The sequence below is a fragment of the Plectropomus leopardus genome, chromosome 21, assembly GCF_008729295.1.
Source record: "Plectropomus leopardus isolate mb chromosome 21, YSFRI_Pleo_2.0, whole genome shotgun sequence".
In the NCBI taxonomy this organism is placed as follows: Eukaryota; Metazoa; Chordata; class Actinopteri; order Perciformes; family Serranidae; genus Plectropomus; species Plectropomus leopardus.
The window spans coordinates 11156418-11176351 of record NC_056483.1 but is presented as its reverse complement, the minus strand read 5'-3'; the positions used below and the strand labels follow the sequence as shown (position 1 = coordinate 11176351).

General features: G+C 39.3%; 3 protein-coding genes and 1 long non-coding RNA gene across 4 annotated transcripts; 2 read left to right on the top strand and 2 right to left on the bottom strand.

Annotated features, from left to right (window-relative positions):
- The first annotated feature begins 880 nt into the window (after positions 1-880).
- On the top strand, positions 881-2666 carry LOC121960766 (transcription factor 24-like). The gene is made up of 3 exons (XM_042510620.1): positions 881-1182; positions 1622-2059; positions 2322-2666. The coding sequence occupies exons 2-3, from the start codon at positions 1640-1642 to the stop codon at positions 2430-2432; spliced, it is 531 nt and encodes a 176-aa protein (XP_042366554.1). The 5' UTR covers positions 881-1182; positions 1622-1639; the 3' UTR covers positions 2433-2666.
- On the bottom strand, positions 1891-14530 carry LOC121960765 (minichromosome maintenance domain-containing protein 2-like). Its single transcript, XM_042510619.1, has 15 exons — positions 14434-14530; positions 13474-13604; positions 13331-13390; positions 13050-13245; positions 12371-12493; positions 12155-12256; positions 10719-10847; positions 10300-10537; positions 10011-10216; positions 9728-9894; positions 9080-9259; positions 8841-8980; positions 8181-8290; positions 7625-7819; positions 1891-1966 (listed from the first exon to the last, which is right to left on the bottom strand). The coding sequence occupies exons 1-14, from the start codon at positions 14528-14530 to the stop codon at positions 7653-7655; spliced, it is 2046 nt and encodes a 681-aa protein (XP_042366553.1). The 3' UTR covers positions 1891-1966; positions 7625-7652.
- On the top strand, positions 4129-7381 carry LOC121960767. The gene is made up of 7 exons (XR_006107004.1): positions 4129-4229; positions 5716-5766; positions 5874-5937; positions 6178-6266; positions 6777-6831; positions 7078-7127; positions 7276-7381. It is a non-coding gene; the product is annotated as an uncharacterized LOC121960767 (long non-coding RNA).
- A 384-nt stretch (positions 14531-14914) lies between the features above and the next one.
- LOC121960980 (serine/threonine-protein kinase Sgk3-like) lies at positions 14915-19551 on the bottom strand. Its single transcript, XM_042510882.1, has 7 exons — positions 19384-19551; positions 17854-17946; positions 17336-17422; positions 16926-17021; positions 16524-16679; positions 16260-16349; positions 14915-15661 (listed from the first exon to the last, which is right to left on the bottom strand). Exons 1-7 carry the CDS (start codon positions 19549-19551, stop codon positions 15491-15493), a joined length of 861 nt encoding a protein of 286 aa, XP_042366816.1. The 3' UTR covers positions 14915-15490.
- Between the last annotated feature and the right edge of the window lie 383 nt (positions 19552-19934).

Here is a 19934-nt window from a genome sequence, read left to right as displayed (position 1 = left end):
GCTTATAGTCTTAAATTTTCTGTGTGTAATTTTTCTTCTGCATGCATTTTTGCAAATAAGTGAACCAGGAGATGCAGAGTGGCAAAATCTAAATGATCGCTCTGCCCTAGCATTACAAGGCTTTACATTATCTAAAGCTTCCATTCAAACAGCCGTGATAAATGATTCAGGGCTCTTTTATAGGAAACACAGTAACAATGCGGATGTATTTATTGTCACTAAATGTTTGACTGAACAGCCACGTGGGTGCGTAACCCCTGAAAGACGCCAGGTTATTAGGGAAATACGCTTACTTAACCTTCTCTTACTTCTCCTTGTAATTAGTGGCCGGGAGCAATACTGTTACCCCATCCTTACAAAAACAATGTTTATTAAGAACAGTCCGAGGATATACATATTATGAATAATTCCTTTCATTAATTTGCCGACATCTCCGTTTGGAGCCTCGGAAATCAGAGTGATTAATTTATGAGTCTCACAAGAATTTCCTCAATGCCTGCCTGTTGATTGCAGCGCTGGCCTTTATTTATTAGCTGTTCCAGTGAGCTTGCAATTCAAGACACGCTGGCAATTAGTCAAATGTTTTGCATATCACCTTACACTTGTCAGCCTGTCTTCATGGTGTGTTGCAAATAGCGTTTAACCTTTGTTTCTGGCCATGACGAGCACATTTTTGAGGTAATTTTGACTAACTTCTTCCCGTTGCCACTTTTTGATAGGCTTATAAAGAAAATACAGTGTCAGGTTCGCAGCCAATTAGAGTGGGATCTGGCCTACCACATATCAGGGTGAAAGGAAAAGAGAAGTCCTGCCTCTGGCGTTGAAAACGAGCCTCTGCTGCCCTCAGACAGAAATAAGTTAGGAAAGGGAAAGAGCAGTCCTCACTGCGAGGGAGTGTTATGGGGCGAGTGATTAATTACGTCGGAGTGAAATACTTGTCCACCGCTTTGTGTATCCAATAAATTAAAGGCTCCTGAGACTCTTACGCACACAGGTGAGGTGCTGGATGCGCGTACAGGGACCGCTGCGCACCTTTTCTGCAGACGCACCACTTTATAAGGATAAACTGGACGTGGAGTGGGACTATTCTACATTGAAGAGCAAATTCTCAATCCTGTCGAAGCCCTCTTTGGATTGCCTTCATGTCGTTTCTCAAAACAGCGCCTTTGAGAGATACCAGAGGTAAACTCCATATTAAACTGCTCACATGAGTTTGTACATACAGTATGGCTGGCATGGATTTCATTTGCACTGACATGTCACTGAGCAGTCAGCACAAACTCATGTGTCTTTAGTGCAACTTTGGATAGCTGTCTGTTCTGTCATTTGGCCTTTTAGACTAGAAATGTCTGTTTAATTTGCAACAGACATTTTCAACAATGGACATCAGACCAAACAACGTGAGTTCTGGTTTAATAAATAAATGCAAAGCCAATAAATTATCATATAAATTAAAAGTTAAGTTAAAGGTAGAACAGAGGCACTTAGACAACGATAAAAGAGATCACAAATGGCCCCTAAAATAATGTTATAACGTGAGCTCGATACAATGAGCAATATTAAATAATGACCAGGTTAAACTAAGGTGACATGGTGTGTCTTCATACATGCAATTCTCCAGGTCTGTGAGTGCACCCCAATGGCTGGAAGACACCGAATGGACAGCGGTAATTGCTCCGGGGCGGCGGTGGATGACAGCCCAGCATCCAGCCCGAGCTCCAGTCCCAGTCCGGACGGCCGTCGTCAGGAGCTCCAGCGGGCCAGAGTGCTGCAGAGCGGCGGGCTCGGCGGGAGAGGACGCCCGGCAGCAGCCAACGCAGCGCGGGAGAGGAGCCGAGTGCAGACCCTGAGGACCGCCTTCCTGGAGCTACAAAGGACTTTGCCGTCCGTGCCGCCGGACACCAAGCTGTCCAAACTCGACGTGTTGATACTGGCCACCACCTATATTGCCCATTTGACTCGAACACTGCAAGAGGAAGGCACGGAGGAGGGAGAAAACACAAAACAAACAGAGGCGTTACACTCATTGAAAGGAGACGGCTATCTGCACCCAGTGAAGGTTAGTATTATAATTATAATAATAATAAAGCTATGTTTCACTTCAATTTGTCAATAATGTCAATTTTGATTCAATATTTTATTGTGAAATTCTTTTGATAAACAATTTCTTAACTAAATTTCTCATTGCAACTATATAAGATTTATTTTTTTTCATTTATTCTTATTTTTGCAACACATTTCCAAAGCATGCAATTTCATCCTCCGTGGCCTTTAGGCCTGTTTTAGAGGTTGGTTTTCTAACAAATTAAATATCATTGCAGAAATGGCCCATGCGATCCAGACTGTACGTCGGAGCAAGCGGACAGTTCCTCAACACCCCAAATCCCTCAGAGTCAGAGAATCAAGGCCCATCATCGTCCACCTCTCAGTAACAGGCTTAAATCATTTGTATTAAATCATATTTGCATGAGTTACTGTTGCAGCAGCAGATGCATTATGACTATAGGTCTGATTTTACTTCCACTAAAGCCCTACAAATAGGAAGACATTGTAAATTAATATATTATGTGAATTTTATTGTATAAATTCTGAGAAAGCGTACATTATGTTTCTCTGTTGTTATTTTGGCTAATCCTGTTTGCCCCTGCATCGTGCAGCTCCGTACATGTCCCAGGTATGATATTTGTAGGAATTCCGCGGGGTAACGAGCCCGTCATGCTTGAGGTGTGCACTTTGAGTTGAAACATTTGCACTAAATGCATGTGTGAATAACTTAACATCTGTCATGTGAAGTGGTCTGTCAGAGAGTCAACAATGGAGACTCTTCATCTCATGTTCCGTCTTATTTTTACATGCATGGTTGTAAATGTGTCTGTGAATAAATGACTTCAGTGAAAGAAGACGAGTCTGTTAAAATCTAACGATAATAGAAAAATATGGAAGAGCCCTTTTTTCAGTAGGCCTTTTAAAGAAATAAAATAAGAACAATGTAACATCTTGAAGTCTATATGGAGGTTGTCAGGTCATAATCTATAATAATAATAATAATTTTACATTGGTCTTATTTTATTATTAATAATAATTAATATTATGTTGTGTTATTTAGAACAAACGGTATTTCATGGCCATTTAAAATTTTTTCTTGAACATCAGGCAGAAGCTTAATTAGTAACTTTTAATCAAATCAGTTAAATACAGCTGTGGTGCTCGCTTGAAGGCTCAACAGAGAATTTGTTCTGACAACTTTTTATTGCAGCAAAATCACTGCACCTGGTTGTAGAATATGCAGTAACTACACTGACTGAAATCCTGTGAGATAATCTTCAATAAATATAAAGCTTATGGTAGCTTCAGATGTGTTTACACTGTCAACATTGTGAAGGCAAATAATTCTCCTATATTTGTATAGATTAAAGACTAGATTATTATAAATTCTGGCTTTTAAACATGACTTTTATAAATAATTTTATGTTTAATGTTTTTATGCTAATGGTTTTACCTGCAGCACTTCGAGATTTGTTCCAAATGTAAAGTGCACTACAAATAAAAATCTATTATCTATTATCATCAGGGGTGAAGCCTCAATATTAAGTAAATTAGCCTATTTACATTAAAACGTTTCACCAATGTATAATTTCAAAAGAAGCTGAATGATATGAAGTTACCAGTCTTTTGGACATTTTTAGAAAATGTCTACATTTGCTTTACTTTGATTTCATCTGATTTAAGGTCTTTAAATATTGCTAACAGTATGGGCGACTCAACATTTAAGAGGACACAAAGGGCAGTGTGCTGTGTGTTTATTCTAGCTATTTGAGCAAAATTAAGTTGGTTAAAAATGTAGGTTAAAACAGATATCTGTTTTATCTGCATTTAAATAAAATAGGGACATCCATGAACTCCTATGATACGCTCCTAATCACAATAAACCTTGTGCTTTTATGTGATTAAGGGAGAATGCATTCATGTGCTCAGCAGTGCATTTTTCTATGTTATATATAGACATCAATGAGATAGGTTGCGGCTGGTGGTGACAATATAATTACTGCTCAGCTGAGCGCTTCAGGAGCTACAGTGCGCAGCTCTGAGGCGCAGCTAAGACGAGACGGATCCGGAAATCCTTTCTCTTTTCTCGGAGACTGAGGCATGCGAGCAGAGAGCAGCACCGCAGCTCCCCGGCACAGCTGAAAGCCAAGAAGACGGCATCATGTGTAACCTTCAATGTGGAGGTAGGCAACAGTGAGATGAGTACTGAGCTGTTTCTGCAGCTGTGTTAGCTGCATGTGTTTCCGGGTGGATTCGTATTAGCTCTTGAACTCGACCATTGCGGGTTAGCCAGGAGCTAATTTGGCTGATATCTCCGCCACGTGGGAGAAAGAGAGCGCAACCTAACAGTTGATTTTGAGCTTTCTTCATGGCACAAAACAAAATAATTGATATTAGTCGTAGGATATAATGCTCACGGACAGCTTAAGTTTAACATTGCAAGTCAATTTCTATTGGTTTAGTCATGACGGCCTAGCACGTGGACATGATAGTTAATTGAACGCACGGCCTGCTTTTGCAGTTATTCTCACACACATGGTAACGCCATATGTCATGCAAAGCCTACAGGCAAATTCTGCAACGTTACAAACATAATGCAACTTTCAGGTAGCCTACTGGCAAACTGACTGATGTCTTGCCATAGATAAGAGGGCGATCAATATTGGGTTTTGAAGGCCGAGACTGATACCGATTAGTAGTAGTTTATGGGAGAGAGAATTGGTATATGGTACCAATATGCATATACAATAAAAATGAAAATTGTTCTGTCAATATCTAGAATTTGGTATATAACAACCTCTAGCACATAATGTTTTAAATACCTTTAGCAAATATTTAATCAAAACTGAAACTTTCAACTTGAATATACAGCAAGTTCCCAGCAAAGTCAAAGTGAAAATAATATTTTCAATAAATTTAAATAATTTTTAATGATTTAAATAAAAAAAGAATAAATAAAAAGCTCTAGTGTTACAAAGTAAAAGCTACTCCCATGCTGACACTTTTTTAAAAAAAAAAATTTTATTGGGGATAGTTAATATAAAAATGTTGATATAGATAATCGGCAGATTACCAAAATGTCGGCCCAAAAATAATCGGCCGGGCCGATAATCTGTCGAGCCCCATTATAGACAGGTCACATCCTTAAAGTAATGCAATAAATCATTCTTTTTGACAGTTCAAAGGGAAAAATGTCCCCTGTGTCATTGAGCTTCTTACAGCCCTGTCCATAACTGGTCGTGTCCAGGGGTCAGCAGATGAGCTGCTGGTCAGGGAATAGCCCTCTCCCCATTATTTCACTGGAGAAAGTCATCATGGCTCCCACAGAGGACGTAAGGTCATGGCAGAGGTCGTGACCTGCTGTTGAACCTTGCCATGTTAGCCATGCTCCCAAGCTGTGTTAGACCGGTACCCTTTGACCTTCGGGTGATCAGTCATCTGTTTTCACAGTATTGGCTGTTTCTTAAGTACATCTTATTCAGGCAGGTTGAAAATCAATGAATTGCTCCTGGGAGTAGTAATTTGTGAGGTTTGGTTTAGTTGCTGTGACAGACTCATGTAGGTCATGTGGGAAAATATTGCAATTTAAAGCAATGAGTATGCATTAAAACTAAAATGAATGACTGAACATGCTCTAACTTTCTGACATTGGTTTTTGTTTTTTTGTAGACCCGCAGATGAAGATGGCAAGTTTCATCTATGATTGGCACACCTGATAAGGTAAGATCAAAGTTTTATATTCTGTTAAATCGAGATTAAAGGATTAGTTAAATAATACAGTGAAAGGTAAAATCGGTGTACTTATTGATCCTTTTTTTAAATTTCAGATGTAAGGTCATGACTGCATACTACAGATGGCCAAATTTTGGTTTTCACCTTTTGGACCTTAAGGTAAAGATTACAGTTTTTGGGTGCATTGTGCTTTCTGGTATAGGGCAGTCCAGCTGCTGGAGTAGTGATGACTTTACACTTTTTGCCGTTTACCCATCAGACAATAAGGTGGTGAAACTGTGACTAACTGACACACCAGCATAAGATTAACTGGGACTGGCTTTAATGTGTTTAAAGGCATGTATGATTTTTTTTTTTATTTTAGAAAGTTAATCTTTTTCCTGTCTCTTTTTCCTTCAGGTGCTTCAGAAGTCTTGCTGCGTTCAGATGAGATGGACCACATGTAATCTTGTCTACTGTGCTGATCAGGAGGGGAGTTCATTGCAAAGGTATTTTGTTTTTGTACTGCTGAGCATTCATGCTACTGGGACGACATTTTCATATTTTTTAGTTTAGACGCCACACTCAATAGGTGTTGAGAGTAACAGAAATAATGCAGAGCTTCTCAAAATAATTGTTTGACTTTGAAAGGCTACCCAGTTAAAATAATTATTTCAACAGTGGTTATTTCTTAAAATTTAATCTTGCTGTGTGTCAGAAGTTGGACATGGCTTGTCTGCTGTGCTAAGTCTATAAAGTTGAGCACTGGCAACTCTTGCAGCTGTATAATAGTGATGAGATCACCTTTTTGCCGTTTACCCATCAGACAACAGAATGGTGAGATTGTGTCTACTGAATTACCAGCTGCAGCCTTTGTTTTACTTGGTCTACTGCACTGTTGTCTTGGACTTTATGCAGTTACCACAACTAAAGTTTAACATGTAGACAGAAAATGTCATCCTAACTTAAGAAATTACAATATGTAAAACATTTAAACAAGCTTTCTTATTATTCTACAGATGAGCAGTTGGAGCAGCAGTGAATCAAAAACACTCTTGGAGTTTACTTTATGTGGTAAGTAAAGCCTACACTGAACAACTTTATTTGAGATTTTTGTCCCAACTTATCAACACTGGCCTGTTTGCTTCATATCCTGATTTGAAGAAGTAATGATGAGTTTACCTTTTCGCCGTTTACCCATCAGACCAAAATGGGCTGCTGAAAATGTGACTAACTGAACTCAAAGAAAGTTGTAAAACCCTAAAAAAAGTCAAGTCAGTTTTTGTCACTCAAAGTAACTGTAAATTATTTGTTGGCAAGGTTATGGGGCCAGCTGACTGATCAGTCTATGGTGTGGCCTCGTTTGAAAGGTAAGTGCCAAACCCAAACTCTTTCAACAGATGTTACATTGATATTTAATTCACTTTTTGACTGTTTACATATAATGCTACATATCTAGATGTGGACACTGAATTACAATTTTTAAAAATAAAGTTTGTCCCTTTTTTCTGTTTACAGTGTGGCTGGAGGTGATGGATTCCCATGAGGAGGAAATCTTGGGTTATCTGCCATATTTTTGAGGGAAAATTTGATGCTTTAATGTTAATAAACTGTTAAAGAAAAATATCTTGCCTTGATCTTTTTAATTTGTTTCCCTGTGTATCTTTTATGCATTTAGATGTATTCTTAATGAGCATCAGATCTCAGTTTATCATCACTCTCTATAACCCCTGCATAAAATTCAAGGTGTTTTTGTTTTTCTGTATTGATTCAATGAATGTACAACAAGGATGTAATGACAGGATAAAATAGTCACTGTCATCAATTGGTTGCATGGTTAGTGTGATCTTGTGCTGGTGCTGCCCACCTGTGCCTCTGCACATTTTGGAGAGATCTTACTCCTCTGTGATGTATGTGTCTGCTCCCGGAGCGTAGGCATAGATGAAGCGTAGGATATTCTGGTACAGCTCTTCCAGGGTATCGTCTCTCCTGTGCAAACCGTCCATATCTTCCAGGTCACAAGGAAACACTGCGTCAGGTGGAATAACGAGGGCAGAGGCCCCTGTAGGAAGAGGCAGGCATATCTTCAAGAAACCTTTTGAAGCAGTTAGCCTACATATAACCCTCATGGTGTTAATATCAAATACGCACGACCAGAATTAAATTTTACAATAGAGTCAATTCTAAAGCTGTCTGTAAAGTATTTTAAGGTTTTTACATGTACTGAATGTCAACATGCTTATGAACAGGATAATCGTTAAAAAGAATAGCATTAAATTTACATGTCATTTAATAAGATGTGTAAGGGGATATGAGTAAATTTGTGCAAATTAGGGTAGTTGATTAATTCAACAAATAAAGTACTCTATTTGCACATATTGCTATCAGTAAAAAGGGGTGATGAGTACAATTTTTTTTTTTACCATGCTTCAGAGTGACTGAGTTTTCACAGAGGAGCACAGCAATCACAGCGTCTTCTTCCAGTACCCGTGTTCTGAGACATAACTTGCAGTGGGCCTCAGCCAAGGAGATCCTTCATCAAAAAACATGAAAAAAAAACAAAACAAAACATAACTGTACACTGCCTTAACAGTTATTATTTCCTCTCTCTCTTTCTCTCCATATGTATATATATATATATACATACATATATATATATGAATAAGAACCAAAAGTATACATATGAATAAGAACCAAAAGTAAACTGTAAAACTGTGTTAAGCAGGATGGCAACAGATAACTAATGTAATCAAAAGTGGTACAGACCTTGTAAATGTTTTTAGATTAAATAGTTAATGTGACATTTTTGTCCCACAGCTGGAAACAGATTTATTTTCATAAGTTTTAGTTCCACATAAAATATGTCACCACAGTGAGAAAGAGGTGTAAACATGAGTCATAACCAAATGAAAAATAGTCATCTAAGAGTTATGGTTTGGTTTGGATGAGAGTTCTCCATCTAGTGGATGATAGTGACATTACACTGAACCAAGATGTGATATTTGCAGTCCCTGGTTTTAATGCAGAAAGTGAAGATACATTATTAAAACAGCAATTATTCAGTCTTATAGTAGATTTCTTACAGTAGTTTGATAGAGGCCACAGACATCTTGACCCCCTGACTCTGAGCTCGGACTCTGCGGCTGGCCATGTAGTAACCGTGGATTATTTTTTCTGCTTCGGGGCTGAGCTCCACTTGCAAACTTTGTGCATGAGCTACCAGCTGAAAGGCGCAGCATTGAGAACAGTAATTGCACATAAAGCTTAATGTATTTTTCATAAAAAAGCAACACAAAGGAGATATAACAACATGTTTGTAAACCTCTTTGTAGTCTTGAGTAGAAAACTCCCAACAGGATGGGTAGAGGGGTTTTCCAGGTTGCACTGCTTGCTGGAGGGTGTGGATGGTCTGGGCAAGCAGGGCCTGCTCTCCCAACATATCCTTACACTGAATGACCAGGCCAAAGGCGTCTGCCAATTGACTTGGTATTGGACCCATTTCCTGCTCACAAAGAAAAGACGGGGCATCAGAAAGCTGTTAAATGTGTTTTTTTTTCAAAGTGTTTACCTGAAGAGACAATAAGTCAGAGGAATCTAAACCACCTCTTAAAGTTCTATTTGATATCTATGTTCTATGGTCAACTTTTCCCCTCTTTGAAAAAGAAAAAACAAAGCATTAATTATCCTCAAGGGCTCTGCTGTGAGGTAATGTTGTCTGGGCAGGGCATTTCCTTCAAGAAAAGCAAATTGTCTCAATTTCCTGTTTTGTATGTAGTATCTACAAACAGCATCTGAAATGGGACATTCCTTGAACTCAGTGTGCCGTACGACACAAGCTTAAGTTCCATTAACAGATGACTCGCATTTTATTTTCCACAAATCTCAGTGCAGACCTGCGAGTAAACATTCACACAAAATTTTAAGTGAGCTATACAAAAGTAAAACAGCACCACATTTTGATCAAACTCACTGCTGTTCCCAGTACGGCACAGTCTGATCTCCCAGATCGTCGAGAAGCATCAGTGGAGTCTGTGAGGGCCCAGAAGCTGCACTGAACTGGAAAGGAAAGCTGCTGGTCAGCATCCTCGCCATACTTCTTTCCTGGGATGAACATAGACACTGTGCCACTCTCTAGAACTGAGAAAGAAAATCAGAAGGGGGAAAAGACATCAAAGAACACTTTTTTATATGTAGATGAAATTATCAATCACATGAATTACTGACAGAATATTTTTTTAATTAAGGTGCTTTACCTGATTGAAGGGCATCCAACCTGTCCTTTTTGTAACAGCCCAGATCTCCCAACATGCAAATGCCACCAGTGGCAAGCAGGGCCGAGCCGGCATGGATGTTTGCAGTGCCTGCTCCGTGTTCGTCCCGGGACAGAGACGCAAACATCTCCCCTGAGGACTGATGCTTGACCCCGCGACACACCAAGCTCAGGCTGTATGTTATTAGTCTAGCACAAACACAAGGGTAAAGGGTAATGAGGATGTCCTAATATTCAGTTTCACCAAAGCTGGGCCACGCAGACCACTTTACCTGTCTAGTATGAGCGTGTCAGTGGTGACAACCAGGAGATCCAAGTTGTGAAAAGTGTCTTTTGCATCTGCTCTTGTCTGAACCAAGCTGAGCAGCAAGGTCAGCTTTAAGGTGTTGTAGAGGCCTGGAGGAGTCACATCCAGCCCAAAGCAGTGAGCCACAATGGCAGAGAACCTCCAGCGAGAACCAGCTGTGGCCTCCAACAACCGCCTGAAGCTGGCACTGACTTCACAGGGGCCTGTAGGTGGAGTTGTGACACTTTCAATATGATAACAATGCAATTGTAATATAAAAACATTGCTCGGATTGATCATAATATACTGTGTAAAGGTGTCAAGATTCTCGTTATCAATATGCATTTTGCTAGGCTTTCTGTGGATGTGAAACAGTATCTAATATGAGATCATTTACTGCCTTACACTCAGGCTCCCATGGTTGGATGCTATTTGCCTCTACACTCCAGGTAATGTTGGGCCACTGGTGCACATGCGCAGGAATGCCCAGCACCCTGTAGAGTCGACCGATTCTCATTGAGTTACACAGCTCATCTGTACGAATAGGGGAAACAAAGCAATAACACTCAAAGGGGTTGTTCTGTGCTGTCTGGTGATTATTGAAGAAACATGCATGCCACCTACAAACCACTGCCAAGAGAAACACAGAGTGAGGCCTTCAGAACAAAGATTTCTCTGTGTGCGAATCGCACAGCCAGCTAATGAGTGTTCCTTGCACTTATTAACATATATGTTTAGTAACGGGAACCCAGTGTATTGAATTCCTCTACAGGACTGGGTCAACAGAATATGTTAATCCTGGTGCTGAGATTTGCTAAGCTCCCAGGGGTGCTGGCTGGACAATGTTATTAGAGGGGACAGAAACACTTAATATCCCACCATGGGGCACTGTGTGCGGCTGGCTGCTCAAGAATCTATTTATTTGAACTCTCCCCCACTAAGTTTGTGTTCCAAAGTGAGCCTCATTTAGAAAGCCAGAGAAAATTAATGACAAACCTCAGTACATCTGACTGTGTGTAAATACAAGCTATTACAACCACATTTTTCAGGGCTCAGAATGACCATAATGAATGGGAATATGATTTTACAAACAAATAATACCCTTTAAGATTTTGAGGATATTAATCTATAGCACAGTATCTCCTTTAAGGTTTTGACTTGCAAATGGAAACAGAGCCTTTTAACCTAGAAAAACTCAAAAGTACTCATTTGTTCTATGCTATGTAAACAATCTGGTTAATCGACAGCCTTCATATTCTTATGAGCTGCTTTGCATCTTTTGGCTTTCATCAACCATGTAACAATCTGTTAAGAATTGCTTTACCCTTGTTAATATGGACTTGAAAACTGTTTTGAAATGCAAAATAATGGCATTGAAAACATGATTGAAAAATGCAATTAGTTGTGATAATTATTATTATTATTGTGGTAATTTTTGTGTTCTGCAGATGTTTTCTAGATTATAATGAGTGCTGAAGATGCCAAAAAACACCAATGTAAGTCCTGTTTGAAAGTACATCAGAATTGAACTTCATGAAAAAATAGCTACACTCTGTCCTGTTTGTGCTGTTTTTATTGATGTATTTTTAAATTAGGATATGTGAACCTTTAATATGTTTTCCCTTACGGTATGTTGTTTTGATTATGTTTTCTAAGACATGCTGCTAGTGCACATTTCCCTCACCTGCCACATCGCCCTCCCCTTTCTCAGATGTAAATAGGCTATTAGCTGTGTTTCCCTTTCATATTTTATGTGGCTACAACGATCGATTTGTTGGCTGGGTGACGCTGTAATAAGGAACATAGTAATGCAATTACAGAGTGGGCATGTGTTGACCTACCTCTGAGAAACAGGGTGACTGACTGGTATCGGAGTGAGCTTTGCTGATGGGCCCTCAGAGCATCCAGTGCTTTGATATGGATCAGCTCCACAAGCTGTTTGTCTGTCGCCACAAAGACACATTTGCAAACATACTAATCATAAGAATAAACACATTTCTGTTAACGTTGTGTACCAATTCAGATATCTCCAGTGACGTCTGAAGCATCACTCTCACCTCCCAGCACTCGAAACTTCACATCCTCTTTTAGTTGGGAGCTGCAAATCATGCAGCTGAAGTTGTTTCTCACAGTAGCCGACTCTGTGGCTCCAGGTGCATGAACACGAATGTGGTGAAACCCTAGAGTCAGCAGCCAGACAATGAAATCAAATGCCAACCCAATTTTAAATCTATAAATGCTACATGTCCGAGAACTGCTTGAAATACAGAACATTTTGTATGTACAGACTCTATCAGACTTAAAATCGCAATTAAGTATAAAGGTAAGTAGCATGTACGTAGTTCTGTGCAGAGGTAGATTTTATGTAGAAAAATATGTTTTTTAGAGTGAGTCACATTAATCTACATTTTCCAACAGGTAAATTCAAGTATAAAGTATTGGGTTCAGTGGTGGGTTTAATGATTTGTAACATCAGAAATGTTGACTGTCACACAAGAGAGCTTGACTTGACAAGAATAAATAAAAAGACGCATGAATTAAATTAGATAAAACATTTGCATGAATTGAGACTTTACAAAACAGAACTATTTCATGACTCTTAAGACATATTTATTGGAAGGAAAAAAGAACTGAAGACTCCTGGTCCTGCAGATACTCTGTTAAAATTAGCAATTACCAGTGGCTAAAAGACAAAATTATGGTTAAGAGGAGACAGCTGTGTCTTCCCTGCAGTACCTGTAGAGCAGGGACAGTCATCATTAATGCAGAGGAACTTGGCCCCCCGGGTGTATTTCGTGACCCTCGTCATGGCAATAACCAGGCCCTCCATGGAGACAGGCCTCATGGGCCCGTATCCACGAGGAAAGCTACAAAGGTCCAACGTGTACTCAGGGAATGGAGGCAGATGTGTCAACTTCAGAATTATATTTACCTCAAAGAGAACAATCACATGACACGTTGTTTTAGGACTGAGTCAAAACCAGTGTAACAGACATAGCTACATCATTAATTCATACCTGACTCTCTGTGTGTATTTTTTCAACAAGTGAAAGTGTCTTTATGGCCAGAAAGCAAACCTGAAAAAGGAATTTGGCAAATGTAAGTAACCTTACAGTAGAGGCTGATATTTCTTTGTAGCTAGCTCAGAGTTTTCACTTACAGACTGAAACAACGCTGTTGCTTTTAGGGGCTCACGCAGTACACAGTCACCCAATATAGGATCCACCTCTATCACATCAGACGGATTAACACTGATACAAAACTTGTAGACTGCCTCAATTTGTTGGGGGTCTGGAAAGGAGGAGCAAAAGTAGGAAAAGTTAAAATCCTAACTTAAATGTAGCGTAAACAAAAACATCCAAACCAAATTCTTGTTTCAGATGGACTTTTGAATCTATTTTTTTCACTCCATAAATTAGAATATACTGTATGCAGCCATTAAAAAAATCATTTTTTGCCATGTTTTTAGGAACAAAATGCTATATGATTGGACTATGAATGATATATGAACAACCCATTTGTAAAACCTTCAGAATATAGACAAAACTGGAATGTTTTGGTGCATGCAAACGTGCAACTGAAGATGAGATTTTTGAGAGCAAAAAAAAAAAAAAACTTATTTTGAGAAAACAGCCTTAAAGATACGTCATGTAAATATCCATACATTTTTAGACATTGGGGTACAATTTTTAACTAACATATATCATCATGAAAAGTTCGAAATTCATCATTTATATTATGAAAATTATTTTTTGTATAGTTTTTCAGAAATGTTACTTTAAATATGCAAATGAGGCAGCATCTAATTACATATGTACTTTTTGCACATACAACAGTTGTGTCCACAATGGTCCCCTCGCGCTATGCACTAACAGGGCGGAACACACTTTGATAAAATACAAAAGAGTGAACTTTTTGGACGTTTTCTTTCCACTAGTTTGAAAGACAATGTTATGGAAGCAAATTGGTCAAAAAAATCTTAAACTTGACCGGGGCACTAAAAAACTGTTTTCACCTAGTGTGTATAGTAATTTTAACATTCATTGCTACTAACTAACATAGCTTGTTAAACACAACTGGCGTTAGCTAGTTTTTTCCCTTCTCCTCTCAGCAGGCATACCGTTGAATGGTTTGCAGTCTTCGGCCAGTTTCTGAAGGCCACCGCTTCTGTCTAAGTAGACCAGAACGGACTCTTTCAATGATAACATTTCAGTCATTTTCACTTAATTGTAAGAAAGTAGCACTTTGCTATAGGCTAACAGGACGACGGTGACAGCTAACATTGGCACGCGATCACTTTGCAGCAGTGTAACCGGGCAACATTCGACCGCTGACGTCATTTCGTTTCCCGCTTTGTCTCCTTGCTAAGAACCCGGATGTGATGCGTTCAAATTTCAATTTTTTATCAAGGTTATTACAAAAGCAGAGAACACAGTACAGTACAAAGACACACTTTCTTTTACATATTTTTTTTATTATTGTGCAGGAATATAAGCCTATTTAATTGCAAAGCAAAGTACGGTGGATTTTTAATTTCTGCAGTTATGAATAAATGGGATAAGCTGAAGAATAGCGAAAAAAAAAAAACAACACAGTCCAATAAAAAACAATTCACTCAATATTTAAAGACAAACTGAAAGGTAAATGAAGAAGAAGAAGACATTTTTTCTTGTTTACAAATGTGACCTATAAACCATAATGCTTTATTTGGTGGTCTCTCAAGTAATCCCTATTTCCAGTTTAGCTACAATGTATTTTTACAGTAATTACATGGACGAACTCACCTCCATCTGGCAGTCAAATGGTGTGATTTTAAGTCCAGTGAATTGTTCAAGTTTTCCAGAAAACTGCTTATTGATTTCATTTAAAGGGACAAATTTAAGGCTTTAAGAGGCTCATTTTAGAAACCACCAGAAATACCATTAACAAGAGGATGTCTGTCCATAACTCTTAAAAATATCATCTGTTATGTATACATATTTATATAAATACAAATTGGTAAAAAATAAAGACTTTTCTGGCACGCTTTGTTCCAACCAAAATGTTTTAAGTGCTGTTTAGTCTCATCCTCTCGCTTTGGTTTCATAGAACAAGTTATAATCCACGGTACAATTTCTTCCCTTTAGTCAAAAGAAGTTATGATGGTTAAGGCAATCCAAGACCTCATGGGGAATGTTTCATAGGAAAGAGTCATCAGAAGCTGGGGCATAAGAGAAGCCCACAAACGCATCGTCTGCCTCCATTACACTGGCATTGACTATGGAATGGTCTTGAGACCAGCAGATGGAGTTGGGGACCATCTCATCTGTGAACTCTGGATCGAAGTTTGAGATGTCACAGCAGGAGCTCTGTACAAACATTGGGGTAGGAGGGAATAAAAACATGGGTCATATTGGACAAATTCAAAACAACCTGCATATATAAAAGGGGCTTAATTTGATGGCATACAACAAGATAAAGATAAAACATTAAAAAAAATTAAGACTCAAACATATGTATAATAAAAGTAATTAAAATAAGGCAATTTTAAAAAAAACTGTTGATCAAAAATCTTCAAAGACAAAACCTGAGAGGTAAAACTCCAAAACCTAACATTAAATTAAGTCTGTAAAATGCATTTATGAGGTAGTTTAAAAGATGGTACTTAATTAGGCAACCTTCACTCTTAATTAGCAACAGCCGTGCAATCGCACACAATAGCATTACATGGATTCTACCTTTATGAAGTTTTACATCTTCATTCAGGTCTTTGTTACCAAAAGGACCAGTGAGTGTTGAAATATGATCAAATTAAATAGAAATATTTTTTAAAATTCTGTAGTCTTCAAAAGCAATGTGTGTTGCAGTGTATCTCTTAAGTGCAGGGTGCAGTTTTCCAAAAGTAAAGGCACTGTTACTGTTAAACACGCATATTGCTCTAAATACAGGGCAAGAAAGGAATATTACCACATTGGGTGTAAATGGGGGAGGGATCTTCTTCTGATCGAGGTCATCCCAGTTGATGGAGGAGAAGAAGCTGTGTGCTTTGATCTCATTCTGAAAATGTAGAGGGGAAAAATGTAACATAATTTGGTATTTATAGAAAGTTAGTTGAAAAAAATGATGTTGTGATATGATGTACACACATCAGCCACAAGGGGGATCCCAAACATAGGGAAATCTGCTGTAAATGCATGTATTACACATAGTATACAAATTAATACCACTCACAAAGTCATCCCTCGACCCCAGCCTGTGTGTGCCGTCTTTTTCCAGCAGTCCCTGGAGGATTGACCAGGCTGTGCTGGACGCACCAGGACGCATCACCAACGGTTTGTGGAGGATGTTGTCATACATTTCATGTGTGTCTCTGCTGTAGAATGGCGGCTAGGGTATGAAAAAAAGAGACAAGTTAGGGCATGTGAGTAGGTGAGACCGCACAATGATATTCTCAAACATAAAGCTCTTTAAAGAATCATCAAAGTTGCAGCAGCTTACCAGTACATTATGTTTAAACTACATAGTTTTTCCTGCAAAAGTACCATAGACTTCCTAACTGTTACTTGTGGGGTATGCTGCATAAATAAGTAATATGTGTTTAGGATATTTGAGGAAAACTGGATAAAAACTCACCAGGCCGAAGAGCATTTCATACAGCACTGAACCCAGACACCACCAGTCTACTGTATTATCATATGGCTGCTTCCTCAGGACCTCTGGAGCCAAGTACTGGTCAGAAGAAGCACACAAACATAATAATATGACATTGACATTTTGTTCCTGGCTAAAAACACACCAACCAAATGTATATTGGCTATTTTTGCACATAAAAGCCTATTTTTCTCCTGGGAAAATGTGACTCATATCCCCACACAGACAGCGGTATAGCCTTAGATGGAATACACTCATACTTAGATCATTAACCACACTTTGATTCAGAAAGTCTGTTAATGTTTATTAATTTTTGACACTGAAGGTGAGACTTTGAAACTCCCTGGTGCAAAATTAGCAGGATTTAAACATCCAAATCAATGGTGCTTTACCTCAGGTGTACCACAGAATGTAGTGGTGGTATCTGTCAGGGAAATGCCTTCCTTGCACAATCCAAAGTCTGTCAAAATGATATGCCCCTTAAAAGAAAGAGAGAAGACACGGGGACGTTTTCAGACAACATGTGCCACACAAGCAGCTCATTATTCGTGAGGACTGAGGATTCTATTGTTGCCCAGGAATGTTGGCTGCAGTGAAGCTCGCTCAGTCCCATTCACCGTTCCCTCACTTTCTCAATAAGGCTAGGCAGGAAAATCATTAGTAAGACCTAATCCAATCACACGCATGCTGTCTTGCTGGAACTGGAAATGACTCTGTTGAGCACTGGAGGTAAAATATGACTGGGAAAGAATGACATTTGTGCTGTACGGTCTTACGTAATAAATCTGCAGCCAGTGTTTAGGCACATTGTATGGTCAGCTGGATATTTAACTTGAAAAAAGTAGCAGGTATGATCAGAGTAATTACTGCTACGGTGATTATTATTGTGTTCAACAACAGGAATACTCACCTCATGGTCAAGGAGGATGTTTTCTGGCTTCAAGTCTCTGGATGAGATTAACACACATGAATTACTTTCAGTATATGAGACACAGAGCTGTAGTCAGCACTTGGAAAACTGAGGTCATAAATCCAAATTACCCTATATATATATATATATATATATATATATATATATATATATATATATATATATATATATATATATATATATATATATATGCACACATTTTTGGTCGACAGGCATTCTATGATTGATAGGCTACATCCCTGGGACTTTTGACTCATGTATCACTCCACTTCACAGCTGTTCTAAACCATTACTTAAGCCTATATTAACTGTTGGTAGTTATCTAATGTTACTGTAGATTGTAGTGTAACAAACTGTCCTGGAGGTCTATTGTGTGTCCCTCTAGAGTTTCCGTATGACAGGAAAAAAGGGTAATGGGGGGAACTTCCACTCTTTTTGGGGCTCGTGAATTTGTGGGAGTTTTGGAAAAGGAAAATAAAAAAAGGCAGCAGTTGCTGTTGAAGCTGTCACACCGTCTTCCGTCCTGTTTATTGTTTTATTAGTTATCCAGTTAAGCGAACTCAGGACGGTCGGTTACTTTTTGGCTGCAGCGACGTGAGGGCTTTTATGTAGAAGTGCGGAGCTATTATTCGCGGTGTTGTTTTTAGCTAAGCTGTCTCTTTATAGCTAGCTAAGCTAACCCCCACGCGGCGCTTCAAGACTGTGCTCAACTAAGTTATAAGACATGGCGCGGAGACGAGGAGCCCTTTAAAACCGGCACGGGGATGTTTGGCAGTCGCTCGCGCCGGCAGGAACTCTGAGGTTGACCTGCCCACTACCTCCAATGGCGACGGGAACCACTTTCCTCAGCTGGGTGAGGCAGCTGGAGGTGGATGTCAGCGCAAGTGCGGGAGGGGGCGAAGCTGCACAGCCCGTGAGGATTCTTCTAACTCGGTGAGTCAAGAGAGACACACAATATACAACTGTGTGCTACGGTTAACAGACTGTTATTTTACTGGAAACACACAGACAAGTGTTCACTAAGCAGCTGTCCTGCACTTAATATGTAGACCTAACAAACACAAAGTAGCTAGTTAGTTTTTTTTTTTTCCTGATAGTTTGAAGGAAAACGTATTGTGTTGCTAGGCAAAAGCTATCACTTCCAGCGGTTTTGCGGAACTATTTGTGTCGGAACAAAAAAAAAAAAATCAAGAGATGAACAAACCAATCATTATCTGCTGTGGCGTGTTATAATGATTGGTTTGTTCATCTCTTGATTTTTTTTTTTTTGTTCCGACACAAATAGTTCCGCAAAACCGCTGGAAGTGATAGCTTTTGCCTAGCAACACAATACGTTTTCCTTCAAACTATCAAAAAAAAAAAAAACTAACTAGCTACTTTGTGTTTGTTAGGTCTACATATTAAGTGCAGGACAGCTGCTTAGTGAACACTTGTCTGTGTGTTTCCAGTAAAATAACAGTCTGTTAACCGTAGCACACAGTTGTATATTGTGTGTCTCTCTTGACTCACCGAGTTAGAAGAATCCTCACGGGCTGTGCAGCTTCGCCCCCTCCCGCACTTGCGCTGACATCCACCTCCAGCTGCCTCACCCAGCTGAGGAAAGTGGTTCCCGTCGCCATTGGAGGTAGTGGGCAGGTCAACCTCAGAGTTCCTGCCGGGCGAGCGACTGCCAAACATCCCCGTGCCGGTTTTAAAGGGCTCCTCGTCTCCGCGCCATGTCTTATAACTTAGTTGAGCACAGTCTTGAAGCGCCGCGTGGGGGTTAGCTTAGCTAGCTATAAAGAGACAGCTTAGCTAAAAACAACACCGCGAATAATAGCTCCGCACTTCTACATAAAAGCCCTCACGTCGCTGCAGCCAAAAAGTAACCGACCGTCCTGAGTTCGCTTAACTTGGATAACTAATAAAACAATAAACAGGACGGAAGACGGTGTGACAGCTTCAACAGCAACTGCTGCCTTTTTTTATTTTCCTTTTCCAAAACTCCCACAAATTCACGAGCCCCAAAAAGAGTGGAAGTTCCCCCCATTACCCTTTTTTCCTGTCATACGGAAACTCTA